Source organism: Watersipora subatra, chromosome 2 (genome assembly GCF_963576615.1).
Source record: "Watersipora subatra chromosome 2, tzWatSuba1.1, whole genome shotgun sequence".
In the NCBI taxonomy this organism is placed as follows: Eukaryota; Metazoa; Bryozoa; class Gymnolaemata; order Cheilostomatida; family Watersiporidae; genus Watersipora; species Watersipora subatra.
In genome coordinates, this window is record NC_088709.1 from 39,426,251 (window position 1) to 39,445,287 (window position 19,037).

The window sequence follows — 19,037 nt, forward strand, 5'->3', positions numbered from 1 at the left end:
AGCATCTATATTTGGTAAGGGCTTTCCGGTAGAACCTGAAGTGTTTGTCATAAACTAGTGCTAGGAGACGTTTTATATTGAGCCTTTTAATGGCCTTTAATTTCACGTGATAAAATCACGTGTCAGTCAGAACGTCATCAAAATAAAGAGATTCCAAACTATGGCCTTTTTGTGATGGCGGCGATTAACTGTTCGTTTTTTAGCTTTTAAGAGCTTTTAATCACATTTCCACATATTTTGCACCTATAACACAGCAGAGTGAGACCTGGTGAACCTTTTGATACCAAATAACTGTAATGCGAATTTTGTTGCAAGTCAACCTTTAAAACAGCTAGGCTGGTTATATGTGTATACGTTATGATGCAAAGACACTCAGCTGTGGGCAGGTCAAAAAGGTCGATTTAATGAAATTACGACCAATAAAAGGCTAAAACATCAGCTACAATTTGATGTCATTTTTGTCTTTGTAGACCAATCCTGTCCAGAGATATATGCGTTTGAATGAGGCCATCTTTTAAAAAGCTCACATTCCAGCGGGTGCTTCATTCATGACGTAACGAGTGATACATTTGAAAAGAGTCCTTGAGCAATAAATATAAGATCGCATCATTAGCCAATAAGAAGCACGAAATTTTTATCTAGGTCGTAATAAATGTTATCACTTGTAAAACGCATTTTCTGTGATCTCAAAGTTAGGGATTTTACTCTAATATTAAATCGCATCGACATCGATATTTAACTAACTGGTTAACTAAGTGGTTAACTACTAGTAACTATGTGCATCGCCATCAATATTTAATTTACTGATTTAATTGACATCATTAATTTACCAACACGTTTTATTGATGAACAACAGAATTGTAACAATGCTCAGTTCAGCAAAAGTGACTCAAAGTTTTCTAAGCGTCAGGTGATTAAAGATTGGGGCAGACAGTTTATAGTTAGAGCTGACAGGCGTCAGCAGCGTTGTGCTACAGAGGAAGATAGGAGAATGGAGGTAAATTTATCATTTACTTTGAGTCTCTTATAGATATACTGTTGTGTTTACGTTCAGATTATATTTGTCTGTTTGAGGCTAAAATGTAATTTCCTGTGCGCGCTTGCGAGATACGGATGCACGGTGAGTTATTGACGGCTTCTTTGTAATCCATAGCATCTTGCAATACAATGGCTTAGATTGGTGAATATACTAAAGGTAATAATTTTAGTACTCATTAATACATTTACTAATTAATAGAATTATAACTTTTTGCTATCACCAATCATCGTTTTATAATTTTTTATTGTTTTACCTAGCTATATTTGCTTCAAATTTTCTTTGGCAGTTTAGCTAGTAAATTAGATTTATGATTAGACTTTAGATGTTCACTTCTCACTTGTAGAAATTGAGGAAAATCGATTGATCAATGCACATCTTTAACTTCTAGAACCAAAGCTTCGAACCGTTGGCGGCGTACTTTTGTTAAACATTTATTTATCTTTAAAATTACACTCGTAATCTATCTAACTCCCAATTTGAAAGTTTCCAGTAGATACGCGTTAGAATGACATATCTATGAATGACATATATTTATTGCATTTGTTTTATTTATTACAGGATGTTTATGTGGTCCCACCAGCGAAGCGGCTTTGTCAGTGTGGAAACTGCTATAAATGGGAAAGAGAGACCTGAATGTGTGCTGCATAAACCATGTTTTTTGTTTGACTATGCTGCAGTAGATGAATTTTTCATATTGTGTGAGCTGAAACTATGTGAGTAGCCACGGCTTGGATGGATATTTTTAATAAAAACTTTATGCCGAGATGAAAATTTTTTGCTTGTAAAAAACTAAAAATTTTATAATAAAATAATATTTTTGAAAATAATGCAAAACATGATTTGCAGAACATTGAATACATCATAGCCCCGTTGACACCTGTGCTGAAATCTTGTCTGATAGATGGATTTATGAAGTGTAATCAGAGCTGTATTGACAGGTACTTTTGCATATCTCGATCATTTGTTTAGTACTTGAATCAACTAATCAAATGTGACCAGTGAATTTTTTTCTACAAATTGATACCAATAATGACTCGATAACATTCACTATACAATGTACATGACTTTTAGGGATGCAAATGGTTTCGCCACATATTCTTTTCAAAGACACAGCTTGCTTATTTTACTTAGTACTGTAACTAGTTTGCGGTGTGGTAGCAACGGAACTGTGCTGATACAAAGACATTCTACTTAGTTTGATTGATATAATTACTGTAGACCGGTAGAATTGGTAGTCGGTACTAAGATGTTTACACAGCTTTTAGAGGAAGCTACGGTAATATGACCAGTTTTTAATTCCCTTTGAGGCGTTTGAGACATTCATAATAATGTATCTGTAGCTGGATTTAAAATTTTATTCTACTCAACACGAGCAAATACAAAATAAGCTTTATGCCAATAGAACCACATAGGAATAGACTTTTATCGCAATAGCCGATGTGAATACGAGAGATAGAGACAGGTTGTATCACGTGTTACATCATTTTTGGGCAAGTCTGGGCATGATTTTTTGGCCTGAGCGTTTTTACCGCGATCTATTTTTTTCGATTTTAGTATTCAAATATTTTGAAAATGAGATTGCCTAACACAACATATCAACTGATAGACAAATAACTCTTTTTTTAAATCAACTCAAATTTGGCGCAACCACATATTTAAGGCTCGAGTACAAATTGTTCTTGGACAGTAGGACAAAACCTTACCACAAACTTCATTCTGACCAAAATGATGGATTCATTAACGCTTCATAGTAATCAATCCATGCTGTCTCACAAATTTATTAAAAGTGATGATCAATATAATGGGGTAGCTATACGCTTTTGTCGTTAATTTATAAGATTAAACTAGATTTATGCTTGTTAGTCATTTTTACACAGGAAAGTCATGATGTTCAAGCTTATTATACAGAATGTAGCCTACAGGTCAGACAATCAGTTCTGAAAGACAAAAACGAAAATAATGCGAGGAAAGTACAGTCACTGTTTCATAAACCGTATTGAAAACTTATGTATGCACTACCACTAGAATTCAGTCTTGTTACTGCATAGACATGTGCAGCTAATGCTCTATAAATAGCTGAGGATGAGTCATCCCTATCTCGCTTACCTACCACTACCAGCTAGTCAGTTGGCCTTGTTGAGTGCCGAGTTGGCTGGTGTTACTGTGGTTCAGTTGCTAATACAGCTGTCTAATTGAAATGTAACATGTGCTTTTTGCTTATTACTGCAATATGTAACAAAAATGTTTGCATAGGAGATCGCCAGGGGGTCAGTTGTCTACCAAACTCATCTTCAGGGTATCTTGAGGTTATTTCAAATTCTTGTTCTGCATTTCAAGTAAAAACGTTGGAAATTTTTGTTCAAGTTTAGGATTATTTAAAAACCGAAGTTGAACTATTTCAAGATAATTGTTCTCTTTTCTTGTTCTTTTTTTAATTTGTTGATGTGGATCAGATAACGATTCAATGAGTTACTGAACACAATAGAGGTGGAACGAGACATCTTGAGTATCGACCTGTCTCGGATCGATCTCGTCTCGACCTAACTATTGCCAAACTCAAGACAGGAAATAGAACTAAAGCGCCTGTGCACGGCTGTTAAAACATGGCTTCTCGCGGTAACAAAAATTCCATATACTGTAATATATTGCGGGCAACTGCCTTTAAAGTTATATCCGGTCCGTTACTACTTGCTGTTATTGATTATGTTGGCCACCGAGTCTAATCATGTAGTCTGGACAACGGTCCTGTTGATATATTGTAGTTCAGTTTTGTGTCCTTAAAACTAGATACCGGGTCATATCCAATTACCCTCTGGATCCGGTTTAACAAATAAGACTGTTGCGGGTAAAATATCTGTATTTTATCGTATCGTGTCCAAACACCAACTGCCCTTCATGAAATTCGGGCCTATTTGATATAGGCCTACAACCAATTGCGGGTAAAACTTGCCTGGACACAGAGAAGCAAACTAAAGGCCGTGTCGACCATAGTCCGTGTTCCGAGTAACAATGACATTATCATTAGTTCAATATAAAAATATGTACAGTTGTTCATATAATTTCATGCGTACAATTTAGATATAATTCACATACTACTGTTTATTCGCAAACAAAACTTAACATAAACGAAACATTAAGAATGAAAGTGTTATCGTGTGTTCTTTTGGTTGCGGTACTTCTTTGTAGATCGGCGGCTATCGGTTTCATTACACATTTCATTACAATATAATGTAAGACCCATTCAATAGATGGTAAAAATATACATGTACAAAGCAATATGTTTATAATAATTATTATCAATCAAGCTCAAAATTCTTAAAAATATATAACTTGCTATTTTAGTTTGCGTCACTTTTGTTTACAAAAAATACATGCATATTGCTATTAAAATGTTGTATTTAAATCGTTTACACCAGGAGAAAATTCAATTTAAAAAGAGGTTTATCAATTTTATATATCAAGTACGCTAGTTCTTGTGTAGTGAAATCATCACCAAATGCTCATTATTTTACTGTTTCGTGTCTCGAGTCTCGAGTTTTTACAAGACAGCGTCTCGAGTCTCGTCTCGAACTTAAAAAACCTGCCTCGCTCCACCTCTAGAACACAATGTGTGATGAATTGTTGTGTCAAATTAGCAGTTGACAAAGTACTTATCCTTTATATTTTATGTTATAGTTGTTTGAAGTGTAAATGGAAGGGACAACTATCAGACTACAGAAGCCATCCTCACGGCTTGGAGGACGCTGGGTTAGAGCCGAGGTTAGCTAGTCTTCCTGGTATATGGACAACTAAAGGCGAGGTTATCTTCCCTGATTTGCTGAACGAAGAAGAAGATGTTTTTGCAAGGCTGGCAAAGCAAGAGAAGCAACTTCTTAAAAAGCGGCTCGAGATTATTGAAGGTGTTTATGGGCCGCTTGCTGTTAGCCTTATGTCTTATGTATGATTTGCGTACGATCTATCAGAGAGTTGTCTGGTTATCTTGGTAATGTGTAATGTTTAGGCACTTGCTAATAGGCTGGTTCTCTGGTGGTTTTGAAAGAATGATGTTCATGAGTGCATTGCATAGTTTGGTAGGCAGTGTCTACGATGTTCGTGATTGCAATGCATAGTTTGGTAGGCAGTGTCCACAATGTTCATGATTGCATTGCATAGTTTCGTGGGCAGTGTCCATGATGTTCATGATTGCATTGCATAGTTTTGTGGGCATTGTCCGCGGTGTTCATGAGTTTACTGCATCCTTTGGGATGCGAAAAGATTGCAGTGCACGAATTTATCGCATACTTTGGGATGCGATAAACTCGTGCACTGCAATTTTTTGGAATACAATTCTTTGGGATGTCCGTGGATTGCATTCTTTAGGATGCAATCCAAAAGTTCTACAGTTTGGAATGCAATGCATCCAAAGGACATGATTGTGTGCACTTGTAGGCAGTGTTCACATTGTCTGCAAGTGCATTGCATACTTTGGTGGGTAGTGCACAGATGTCCACGAGTGCACTGCATACTTTGGTGGGTAGTTCACAGATGTCCACGAGTGAATTGCATACTTTGGTGGGTAGTGCACAGATGTCCACGAGTGAATTGCATTCTTTGGTGGGTAGTGCACAGATGTCCACGAGTGCATTGCATACTTTGGTGGGTAGTGCACTGATGTCCACGAGTGCATTGCATACTTTGGTGGGTAGTGCACTGATGTTCACAAGTGCATTGCATACTTTGGTGGGTAGTGCACTGATGTCCACGAGTGCATTGCATACTTTGGTGGGTAGTGCACTGATGTCCACGAGTGCATTGCATACTTTGGTGGGTAGTGCACTGATGTCCACGAGTGCATTGCATACTTTGGTGGGTAGTGCACAGATGTCCACGAGTGAATTGCATACTTTGGTGGGTAGTGTTACATATTAGCTGTGCAGTCAGCTTTCTTTTAGCTGTGCTATAATCGCATAATTGTCTAATAACCCATAGCTATGGGCTTGCTAACTAAGTCAGTTCCTTTATGTGCTTCTTACCTGTTAGCTGTGTTTTCTGTGATACAAGACTTATCGTGATAATACAATACAACAACTACAATACAACAACAGGTGTCAGGAACGAACATTGTGGACTCACAGCCAGCATTTTTCTATTGTCTTGCTATGGATCCTAATATAAAAGCTTTGATCGATGCTATGCAGAAACAGCAACAACAGTTCCAGCAGCAAAACGCTGATCTACAGAAGCAGTTTATCTCCTTGTTTGAAGCTACCAAGAGTGATAGTGCTGCATCAATACCAGTAGCTGTCGCCATACCCAAGTTTGAAGCATACGACAGGGGTAAAGAAAAATGGAACCAGTACCTTCAACGTTTCAATCAGCACTTTAATGTGTATCGGGTGGTAGATGACAGTCAGAAACGAGCATGCTTACTATCTTGGGTAGGAGCTGAGACATACGACTTGTTGTCAAACTTATTTGGCGCAGAGGATATTACAAGCAAGTCATTTACTGAGTTATCGGAGAAACTTAATGAACACTTTGCAGATACCATACATGTTCAGGCAGCAAGATTTGAATTTTTTCAATGTAAGATTAAGACTGGTCAGTCCTATGTTGATTGGGCTGCAGAACACCGTGGACTCGCACGGCACTGTGCTTTCACGTGCAAAAGCACAGGCTGTGGCACTAGTTATGTTGATGAACAAATTCGTGACATAATCATTAAAGAGACGCCACATGCTGATGTACGTCGCCAGTGTCTACTTGATGCTGATCCCTCTCTTAATGATGTTCTTAAGAAGGCTACAGCATTCATCAAGACAACGGAGACCGATAAAATTCTCAAGGGGGAGACAACTTCTCCAGCTATTGAAGACACAGTAAACAAAATGTCAGGTCAGTACAAGCAAAGATCACGCCGAGGTCAACAAACCATTGGAAAGCAGCAAGCTAATGCACAGAACACAGGTATGTTGAAGTCTTGCCCTAGCTGTTACATTAAACATGACAGAAAAAATTGTCCCTGCAGAGCATTTGTCTGCAGGAAATGTGAGGTCAAAGGTCACATTGAGGCTGTCTGTATGGCTAAGACAGCAGCACAAAGTCAGACAGAACAGTCTGCTAGGACAGTTGAAAACTCTGTGTTAAGTGTGCTCACTGATGCAAGTGAACCTTATCATTCAGTACATGCAGTTTCAGATAATCTTTTCCATCGAGTCAATAGAAAGGTTTGGATCAAAACTGTTGTCAATGGTCATGATGCAATGTTTCAATGGGACACAGGGGCTACTTGCTCTATAGTTTATTTGCAAGGCTACCAAAGTCTTGGATCACCCCTCCCCCCCCCCCCCTCTTACCTGTCAGTACCCATCTTAAAGCGTATGGGCAGAGTGAGTTACAGATTAAAGGACAATGTTCAGTTAGTGTGAAGGTAGGAGATGTGGAAAAACAGAATCTCAAACTTCTTGTTGTAAACACAACACAAGGCTCAAACCTTTTTGGTCTAGATTGGAGTGACAAATTCGGTCTCTCGCAGCAGGGGCTAGCTATATTGACACAGGGTAGTTGTGATGTTACCTGTACTGTCACAGGAAGTAACCCTATTGGATTTAGGGACAAAATCGCTGCACTCTCCTCTAAGTACTCTGATGTCTTTAAGACAGGTCTTGGCCGATGTAAAAAGGTAAAAGTACCAGTACGCTTGAAACCAGGAAGCACACCAAGCTTTTCTAAACCTCGTGTAGTGCCATTCTCTAGACGCCAAGCTGTAAAAGAAGAGCTAGATCGATTAGTTAAAGCTGGTGTTTTGGAACATGTGGACTTTAGTGATTATGCTGCTCCAATAGTAGCAGTTTCCAAACCAAATGGAAGAGTGCGTATATGTGGTGATTTCAAGATGTTGAACCAACAAATATCAATTGATCAACACCCATTACCAAGCCTTGAAGAGTTGCTAGAGAAGTTGAGAGGCGAGGTACACTTTTCCAAGATAGACCTGGCAGATGCCTACTTGCAACTAGAGTTAGATGATAATGCAAAGAAGTTGTGTGTCATCAACACTCAATGTGGTTTGTTTCGCTACAACAGGATGTGTTTTGGATTGGCATCAAGCCCTGCACAGTTTCAGCGATGCATGGACTCAATGATTGCTGACTTACCTGGAGTTGCAGCATACTTGGATGATCTGATTGTCACTGGTAGCAGTGAGAGTGAGCACTGGTCTAATCTCGACAAACTCTTAGCTAGACTACAGGAGTATGGGCTCCGCATACAGAGAGAGAAATGCGAGTTCTTTAAGAATGCTGTTGAATACCTAGGTCTCATAATAGACAAGATTGGCAAGACTCCCTCGAATTGTGCAATAGAGGCTATTGAACAGCTTCCACGATCACAGAACTTACAACAGCTACAGGCGTTTTTGGGCAAGATCAACTACTATGGCTCATACATTGCTGACCTGTCTAGCAAAGCAGCCCCCCTCTACAAGTTTCTTCGTGAAAATGTCGAGTTTGACTGGACTGACGAGTGTGACAAGGCCTTCCATGTTCTTAAAGAAAGTGTCATCAAGGCTACCAAACTTACCCATTTTGACCAGAGTAAACCGCTGGTTCTAGCAACAGACGCATCTAACTATGGAATTGGGGCAGTACTCCTACAAGAGGAAAATGGAGCTGAAAGACCACTAGCACATGCATCAAAGACATTGAGCGTGCACCAAAAGAATTACTCACAGATAGAGAAAGAAGCGCTTTCTATCATCTATGGAGTGACTAAGTTTAGACAGTATCTATATGGGAGACGTTTTACGCTCATTACTGATCATAAACCCCTGGTTGCCATGTTTTCACCAGAAAAGAATATCCCCGTTTTAACAGCTCAGCGACTGCAGAGATGGGCCCTCACACTGATGGCTTATCAGTATGACATCAGATACAAACCTACAGCACGGCAATGCAGATGGCTTGTCCAGGTTACCTATAGGGGCAGACCCGAAGTTTGACCATGATGAAGAGAAGGAGAGCATTGAGGTCTCACACACTATACAAGAGGAGCTCGATCATGGTCCCCTTGACGATGAGGCTGTTAAACAAGAAACCATGAAAGACACATCACTACAGATAGTGAAAAAGTGGATACTGAATGGCCTTTGGCCCAATAAGCTTACAGCTAGCTATGAATATTTACGGCCATATTGGAATATGAGGGAGTCTCTTTTTGTTCATGGGGAGGCTGTGCTTTTGCAACGTGATGACACTACTAGAGTTGTCATTCCACAGGCTCTGAAGAGTAAAGTGTTAGACTTGCTGCATACATCACACTGGGGTGTAGAAAGAGTAAAACAGCTTGCTCGTCGATACGCATGGTGGCCTAGCATCAATGCAGACATAGAACAGCTAATCAAAGCTTGTGAACCTTGCCGAATCTGTGCTAATGACCCAGCCAAGACTTACCAAAGTTGGCCGTCCACCCAACTACCATGGGAACGAATTCATTTGGATTATGCAGGACCTTTTAAAGGTCAGATGTGGTTGGTTTGTGTAGATGCACATTCCCGATATCCGTACGTTGCTATGCTAGATGTAGGAAAAACTACTTCTAAGGACACAATTGGCGTGCTACGACAGATCTTTGTACATGAAGGTCTTCCTCAGACTATTGTTACGGATAACGGCCCACAATTCGTGTCAAATGAATTTGACCAGTTCTGCACCATGCATGGCATTAAACATATAACATCTCCCGCATTCCATCCTGCATCGAATGGAGAAGCGGAGAGATTTGTCCAGACTCTTAAGCAATCTGTAGAGAAGAATTGTGCAGGAGGGGAGAAAATCAAGACTGCCCTACAACTGTTTTTAACCACTTACAGATGTTTGCCTCATCCCTCTTTGAACTGGAAATCACCTGCTGAAGTTCTACATGGACGACAGCCGAGAAATACTCTGACCTTGCCGAAACCAATTCAGAACAAGAAAACTCTTTCACCAGGTCAAGCATCTTCTACATCATCACGTTATGAAGTAGACTCTTTGGTTTATGCAAGGAACTATAGCTCTGGACCTAAGTGGATACCTGGAACGATAATTAACAAGCTGGGTAACATACTGTATGCTGTGCGAACAGACCGTGGTGTATGGAGACGACATGCCAATCAGCTACAAGCTAGACTTCAAGTTAATGATACATCGACCAATGACAATATCATCACAGCTTCAAATGATCTTAACATCCAACCTGCCCAATCTGTACCTGATGAGAGGCCAGTACAAAATCCCAGATATCCTACTCGTAATAGAAGACGACCTGATTACTATGACAGTTCTAAGTTCTAACAAGGTCATGACTAACCATAAACTCAGAATAGTGAGGGAGATGTGTTACATATTAGCTGTGCAGTCAGCTTTCTTTTAGCTGTGCTATAATCGCATAATTGTCTAATAACCCATAGCTATGGGCTTGCTAACTAAGTCAGTTCCTTTATGTGCTTCTTACCTGTTAGCTGTGTTTTCTGTGATACAAGACTTATCGTGATAATACAATACAACAACTACAATACAACAGGTAATGCACAAATGTCCACGAGTGAATTGCATAATGAATAATAATAATGAAATGCATTCTTTAATCTGCAGTGTCCGCAATGTCCACGAGTGCATTGTAAAACCTGTATTGATCAACTTTAAGAACATTGTGTGAATAGGATTCATAGAGTAGAACAACGCTAAAATAGAAGTTCGATAAAACGATATTGGGACATTGTGTTAAAACTTGTTTAGCATCAGGCTCTGGCAGTGTTTGCAATGTTCTTTTTGACTATATTTACGTTGCTAAAGTGGCTCAAGTCTTCTTTTACAAAGTCTAGAGTATCTCAAGGTTTGCCAGGGTTTAGTAGTCTATGTAGGGATTTAGGGAAGTCAGCAAGGCTTGTATAATAGCTTGTATGGTCAGGGAAGGTTTACCTGGCAGTTGGGGAGGAAGTCTACTCTAGCCGTGTTATGCAGTAAGCATGTTGAAGGAGCACTACTCTAAGTACGATGGATGAAGATGAGTTCAGTGTTTGTGTCTCGAGTTCAGACTAACTACTCGGTACTAGGTACCCATCACTCGGTACTCACTACTCGGTACTAGGTACCCATCACTAGGTACTCACTACTCAGTACTGACTTGTTAATGATACCTAAGACTTCATCTAGTGCAGACACGAGTAACAATAGCAATTTTTCGCTTGCAGCAAGGGCCCGTCTCAATCAACTCATCAATTTCTTTGACGAAGACGTACGTAGCCACAGAGATAACCTCAATTTGATGACAGAATTGGATGCGCATTTTGATGGGGAGGAGCTTAGCGAGCTCTTTAGAATGGAACGTGAGCTTTGTGCTGTAACATCCAATCTTCTTGATCAGATAGAGGGTAAGTAGCCCCCAATGTAGAACAAAGACTGACAGAAGGAATTCCACTAAAAAGTATAAATGTACACCACATCTGCGCTCACACGGGCTTTAAGTCTCACCCGATTGTTTCATCATGTTTTACCAAAACATCTGAAATGGTAACCACAAGTGCCCATTCTATAAATACATAGTGTAGCATAGTTTCTTACTCTTGACTGTCTTTAACCAATGATATACAGCCCCCAAGGATAGATGACGTGCATCATGTGGGCGGGGCTTAATGATCGAGCTCTGTTGGGATGAACCCGAACACGGTACCCGAACAAACAAATATGCTGAATAAAGCCCCTTGTAAATTTACAAATAGTATGAACAATTCAATTAATAAATTCATTTAAATTAAATATAATTTAATTAAATAAAATACTGAGTGAAAATATTGAAATGACTTATATTATATGTATAAAATATATAATATATAACGTATATACATAATATATATTATACCGTGTATAATACATATTATGTATCTAATATATATTATATATTTGGTATACATTATATATAATATACTTTATATATAATATATGCTGTATATATTATTTTTATATATAATATCGGTCATGATCACAGAAACCACGGTTAAGTCGAGATTGTAAGATTTAGAGTTATCCACATTAGCAGAAGGAGAAAATTCTTAGCCATTTTGCAAAAAAATTTTGATTCCATCTTAATTACAGCAGATTTTATGGTCATTAAACTGAATGCATATTCACCATCAGTGCGAAAACATAGTTATGAGAAAACTAGTGTTAAAGTTTGAGAAACGAAAACCAAAGCACAATTTTGTTTACATTTCAAAACGTCATAGCAACCAATATCAAGAAGTTGTGATATTTATCTAGATTTTTGTACTTATATCCAAAAAATTATGCTGAATTTAAAAATCCAAACAGATCTTAGCTGATTGTCATAGAAATACCTGTATATTTATAAGAAAATGTACTACTTAATTTTGCAGATATTAAAAACGGCTTGGCAGTACCGTGATATCGGACACAGCCTAATCATCAACAAAATATTTAGAAAAATAACAACAGTAACATATTGTACACCATCGGTCTCTATATACTTCGATCTTATAAATTCGAATAATTATTCTTATAATTAAATCTGATAATAATCCTATAAAATCGAAAAATTATTCTTATAATTAAATATTGTAATAATCTTGTAAGAATCATTAGGAAAATATCATCGTAATTTTCTTTACTTTCACTGCTTTTGACATCAGTTGGAATACCAAAGTACTCATTATAAGAGTCCAAAATATCAGAGTTATCTTTAAAATCGGCAAAACAGAAACGATTATATTGATCAGACGCCATTTTTCAGTACTTCCTGTTTAGCATAGCAACAGTTTTAAGGTTTTTTTTCCGATAGTTAAAGACTTCAATTGACTAAACTGATTTCAGATTCAGAATGATCACTCTTTAATTGGTCCAAATGCACGTATTACAAAAATCGTTACCAATATTATAAATTCAGTTGGTGCAACTTCAAAGTCGTATAACTCAACTTCATGATTTGCGACTTAACCATGGTTTCTCTGACCGCGACACTTATATACTATTTATGGATATACATATAAATAGATGTTTTTTTAATGTTCAAAAGGTCATGGATATTTAATGAACAGAAAGGTTTTCTATGAGCAGGTAACCTGTAGTAATGATTCTCCAAGACATCTTATGCCTTTGTTTTAACATAAAGTGGATTAAGTAGATCTTCTATGATTTCTGTGTGATTTTATTGCACAGCTGCAGGTAGAAACTTGGAATCTCTCATCCAACAATTAAGGCTCCTATCGTCTGATGTGCCTCCTTACAGTACACCGCATATACATGTCATGGAAGAGGCTATAGATAGCATCAGAGTGAGTGCAGAAAGTAAGTCACTAAGCAATTTACTCTCTTCGTTGCTAGTAGCAGATGTAACTCCTATGTCTACTATTATCAAATAGAGCTGGAACAAGACCAAGAAATGCAGTGTCGGGCCAGACTCAGGGTCAGCGATAAGGGCAAAGATCGAGTCAGGCCGGGTCAGCACGGCACAATTTTTTTATTCATTTAAGGTTAAGAGGTAGTTCTATTACAGCCTAATGTTGTGACATGAATAACCTAAGATAAAAGAAATCATTATCACACCAATCATTATATTGTGTGGCTTTGTTTATAGATGCAATCTACAATTTATGGCTAGACATTGGTGGATCAATGCTATTCAATGGGTGATAGATTAATGGCATGATTTGGCTAGTGTTTTTATTACAGATTTTATTTCCAACTCTGCTATTATAATCAACAAGAAGAGATTAGTTAAGAAATACTTTACAAATATAGAAATAGATAACCCAGCATAGTGGAAAGCAAAAGTCCATCACCTCCCTAAAACTTCTGGTATTAGTCAAAGAAACTAAAAATAAAATAATTTTGCTGGATTGAAGGTTCTTAGACGCGCTTTTAAGTTCCTCGGGATGCCTTTGTTGTAAATGCCTCGATAGTATTGAGGTGGACCCTTCCTTGTTGCTTAACTTGCTTGCGCATATTGTACAAATAACTTGGTCTTTTCCTTTCGTGACTGGCATCTTCATGAACTCCCAGACTACCGACACGTTGATTATTTTCTGCCGAAAAACATTGTGAAACCTATAGTCGCAGACGTAAAAATATAGTCTCGACTCACATTGTTTTATTTCGCCTGGTCCTTCCGCGCAAGGGCTAAGCGCGACTCTATTTCAATTGCACTTTCAAAGCGATATACAATCGCTCTCGTTTAGCCGTAAACCTACCCGTGTTTTTGTATAGGAAGACTCGAGGGTCGGATGGCCCGACCCGGGCACCTCTGACCCAGTGGGTCCAGACCGGACGAGTTACCCGTGCCAGCTCTATTATCAAATGTGTCAAAAGCTTCCATTGTAACTTTTCATAGAGCAGGTTTGATTTGTATTTGATGATTTTACCATAACAATCACCTCATACCATCGCCTCATACCAATCGCCTCATACCATCGCCTCATACCAATCACCTCTTACCAATCACCTCATACCAATCACCTCATAACAATTGCCTCATACCAATCACCTCATACCAATCGCCTCACACCAATCACCTCATATCAATCACCTCATAACAATCACCTCATATCAATCACCTCATATCAATCACCTCATACCAATCGCCTCATACCAATCACCTCATACCAATCGCCTCATACCAATCACCTCATACCAATCGCCTCATATCAATCACCTCATACCAATCACCTCATACCAATCGCCTCATACCAATCACCTCATACCAATCACCTCATACCAATCACCTCATAACAATCACCTCATACCAATCACCTCATACCAATCACCTCATACCAATCACCTCATACCAATCGCCTCATAATAATCACCTCATACCAATCGCCTCATATCAATCACCTCATACCAATCGCCTCATACCAATCACCTCATACCAATCACCTCATACCAATCACCTCATACCAATCACCTCATACCAATCACCTCATATCAATCACCTCATACCAATCGCCTCATAACAATCACCTCATACCATCACCTCATACCAATCGCCTCATACCAATCGCCTCATACCAATCACCTCATACCAATCACCTCATACCAATCGCCTCATATCAATCACCTCTTACCAATCGCCTCATACCAATCACCTCATAACAATCGCCTCATACCAATCACCTCATACCAATCGCCTCACACCAATCACCTCATATCAATCACCTCATACCAATCGCCTCATAACAATCACCTCATACCATCACCTTATACCAATCGCCTCATACCAATCGCCTCATACCAATCACCTCATACCAATCACCTCATACCAATCGCCTCATATCAATCACCTCATATCAATCACCTCATACCAATCGCCTCATAACAATCACCTCATACCAATCACCTCATACCAATCACCTCATACCAATCACCTCATACCAATCACCTCATACCAATCGCCTCATAATAATCACCTCATACCAATCGCCTCATATCAATCACCTCATACCAATCGCCTCATATCAATCACCTCATACCAATCGCCTCATATCAATCACCTCATACCAATCGCCTCATACCAATCACCTCATACCAATCACCTCATACCAATCACCTCTTACTAATCACCTCTTACTAATCATGGAATCCATAACTACAGGTTTGGGTCAAACAGCTGTTCCTACTATTTCTCAGCCAGGGAATACTTCTCATGAGCTCAGCAGTCGTGACATTGATATACAGACTCGAGAGAGACCCGTAGACCTGACTCGGACATCATCTTCTCATACTGGTAACTCTGCTCCTTTGTTTTATAGCAGTGGTGGAAGAAGGTTGTGTTTGAATGTTTATATTACGTAGGGAACCTATGAGCAACACTTGTCATCGGCTGGAGGCAGCATCATGTAGTGTTTGTAACTTGATTCTTTATCAACCGGAGCAGAGGAACGGAATATTGTATAAACTATCTGTAATCACTTAATAAAAGTGTTAGTAAAGTTTTAACTCAATTGAAATTATGGTGGGATTTTAGGAAAAGCACAAAGCCTCATTCACTCTGGAGACTGATTTCATTATTCTGTACAAAGTGATGTTGACATGTATACATCGGCAGTGGGGCAATCTGTACATATCAGCGTTTCAGCACCCCATGGTGTAGAGGGTAGAGCGACAGAGGCTAATCTATTATCGGTTCTGACATAAACGCAACCATGTCACCATCTCCTATTATGGTGAATATTATTTTATTATTGCCAGGAAGACTAAGAGGCCATGTAGAAGAACCGAGGGAACCCGTGAGACGAGCTCGGTTTTTTCAGGCTCGGCCAAGGATTCCTGACCGGACCCGACAATTTTCCTCAAGTGTCGGTATGTTTAGAATGCAGCTCTCTTGTTCACTAGTATCTCTCAACCTTTCAGTTTCCTGTAGCTACATTTGTTGAGGCATTTTCGCAATAGAATTATATGGTTAATTATTTCCTATAGTTGAAACAGCTGATACGGTTATGGTAAGGTCTTGCGATCAGGTCAAAGATTAAGAGTTATTGAGAACATAATACTTGAACTTAAACAAAACAAACTTGTTCAGGGCTAAATATCACATTTCACAGCACAGAAAGTCTTCGATAATGTTCATGATTTCAGTCTATAGTTTAAAATATCATCTTGCCTTAGCTGAGGAGAGAGATTGTATGACTCTATACAACTGTACAACTGGTTATCCATCAAGTAGCATGCATAAGCATGTTTCATATGTTTCATAAGCAATGAATTGTGTGAAATTCTTCATTAAAATTATCTTTAATCAACCCTTTGTTTATCATGAAGTGAAATAAATTAAATAAATAGTTTGAAATCTTTGTGTACCAAAAGCAAATCTAAAACATAATGTTTTTCTTTCTTGTTTTCGTGGTGCTGTGCGCACCTTTCTTAATTTTTGACTGAGATTGTTGAGATAATTAGGTTGTAATTTGTTGACTGAGTGTTCAAACAAACAAAAATATCATTGAGGCAAAACTAGATAGTTTGTGACTATTCGAGTTCATCTGTTTCTCTCACCAGACCTAATCGTTACCTACACTATTATTTCTCTTGCTTGTAATTAGTTATTTTTTAGTTCAATATAGCTAAAGGAAAAATATAGCTAAAGGAACAATATAGCTAAAGGAACAATATAGCTAAAGGAACAATATAGCTAAAGGAACAATATAGCCAAAGGAACAATATAGCTAAAGGAACAATATAGCTAAAGGAACAATATAACTAAAGGAAAAATATAGCTAAAGGAACAATATAGCCAAAGGAACAATATAGCAAAAGGAACAATATAGCTAAAGGAACTTGGAGTCTTTTAAGGCAGCTTCACCGTAACGTTTATTTATATATACTAGAAATTCCCCTGTCATACAGCCCACAACCCAAGGGATATTGGAAAAAAGAAAGGGTACTGATGGTTGAGAAATTCAATATTAGCAGTCAAATGGCACTGCAGTGCAATAGGATAACTGCAAGGTAGCTGTAAAGTACTGGGTGTGGGTGTTATTATATACAACAATAAGCAATAATGAAAGGAAAAGATTATATGTTTATATCTCTCCCCCTGCAATAGGAGAAATACAATATTGGCCAATATTAGAAGTAACATGCACTGATATTATTAGAATAACCAATATTATTAATATAGTAATAATGTAAAACCAATGCACAGTTTTGTTTACATTTCAAAACGTCATAGCCAACAATATCAAGAAGTTGTGATATTTATATAGATATTTAGAAAATCTATTTAACAAAAATATTTACAAAAAATAATAACAGTAACATATTACCCATCATCAATGTTGTTAGTGTGACTATTACACTTCAATGGTCATCCAAACTTATAATTAAATATTGTAATAATCTCATAAGAATCGTTAGAAAAAAATATCATCATCATTTCCTTTACTTTCACTGCTTTGGACATCAGTTAGAATACCAAAGTACTCCAAAGTTTCCAAAATTTCAGTTACTTTGAAATCGGCAAAAAAACGATTTCTGTACTTCTGCGTTAATCACATAAACCTTCGGCAATTCAACAATGCTATAGACTGGTGAAATGTGCACGTTATTTTTTCGTGAAATGCGCACGACTTAATCGTTCTATTCTCTGTCGCTCGGCGTTTTGTTTGCCTGTCTTAACTTTTATTAAACCGAGCTTTTCAAGCGTTTTGTGACGATTTTCATTCAAATAAATCTGTCTATTTGTGTATAATCCGATCAGATGGGTAAGTTTTAAGAGACTGTCGACAATTTACAAAGACTTGGTAACATATTTAAATAGGTTTATATGTGTTTTGTATCGTTATTATACTTTAACGACTCTACAAAACGATGGTTAAATTTGTTGATGAGATTTTGAAACAAGGGTTTGCGAGGTTGTTGATGAATAATTTTCGTAAGTTGTGTGCACATGCATTTATCATACAAACTCTCAAACTTCGCTCCGCTCGTTTGGTCGGGGGACTACTGAATGCTGAGTAATAAAAAAGTCTTTGGACAGAAAATTTATTATTATACGCGTACAACATTTACCTTTCTAACTTTTAAAACTTAAATGAATCAAAAAAAAAACAACTGTAAAGGTTTTCAAACTTTTTCAAACAACTGTAACTTTTAAATTTCAGAACTTGAAAGGAGTGTTTCGTTGAAATAAATTAGGAGGAAAAATAAAAAGTTAAAAGTGTTTAAATGTAAATGTGAAATCATTAGCAAGTAATGGCTAAATATAGTCTGTTTTGCTACGATTACAATAAAAAATTATTTATTATACAGTTATATGATTTTAGTTCGTTTCAGTGATGGCATCACAATGCAAATATATCATAGGCTATAGACGTATATAGAGTGGTATAAAAACCCATAGTAATTATTCAATGCATTCATCTCCTGGTAAAAATCATCAAAATCACCGTCATTAAAAGTTAGTAACAAAACAATATGTTAGCACTAAGGTTAATAATAGTTACTAAGGTAACAATATACCTTAGTAACTTTAG

At 37.8% G+C, this 19,037-nt stretch overlaps 1 protein-coding gene across 1 annotated transcript in view; it reads left to right on the forward strand.

Annotated features, from left to right (window-relative positions):
- Window positions 1-19,037, forward strand: part of LOC137387497 (uncharacterized) — a 31,540-nt gene that overhangs the window by 3,922 nt on the left and 8,581 nt on the right. Inside the window, exons 4-8 of the mRNA XM_068073936.1 lie at window positions 4,715-4,938; window positions 11,250-11,429; window positions 13,231-13,359; window positions 15,662-15,793; window positions 16,258-16,368. Coding sequence (XP_067930037.1) covers window positions 4,715-4,938; window positions 11,250-11,429; window positions 13,231-13,359; window positions 15,662-15,793; window positions 16,258-16,368 — 776 coding nt within the window. The remainder of the gene's footprint in view (window positions 1-4,714; window positions 4,939-11,249; window positions 11,430-13,230; window positions 13,360-15,661; window positions 15,794-16,257; window positions 16,369-19,037) is intronic.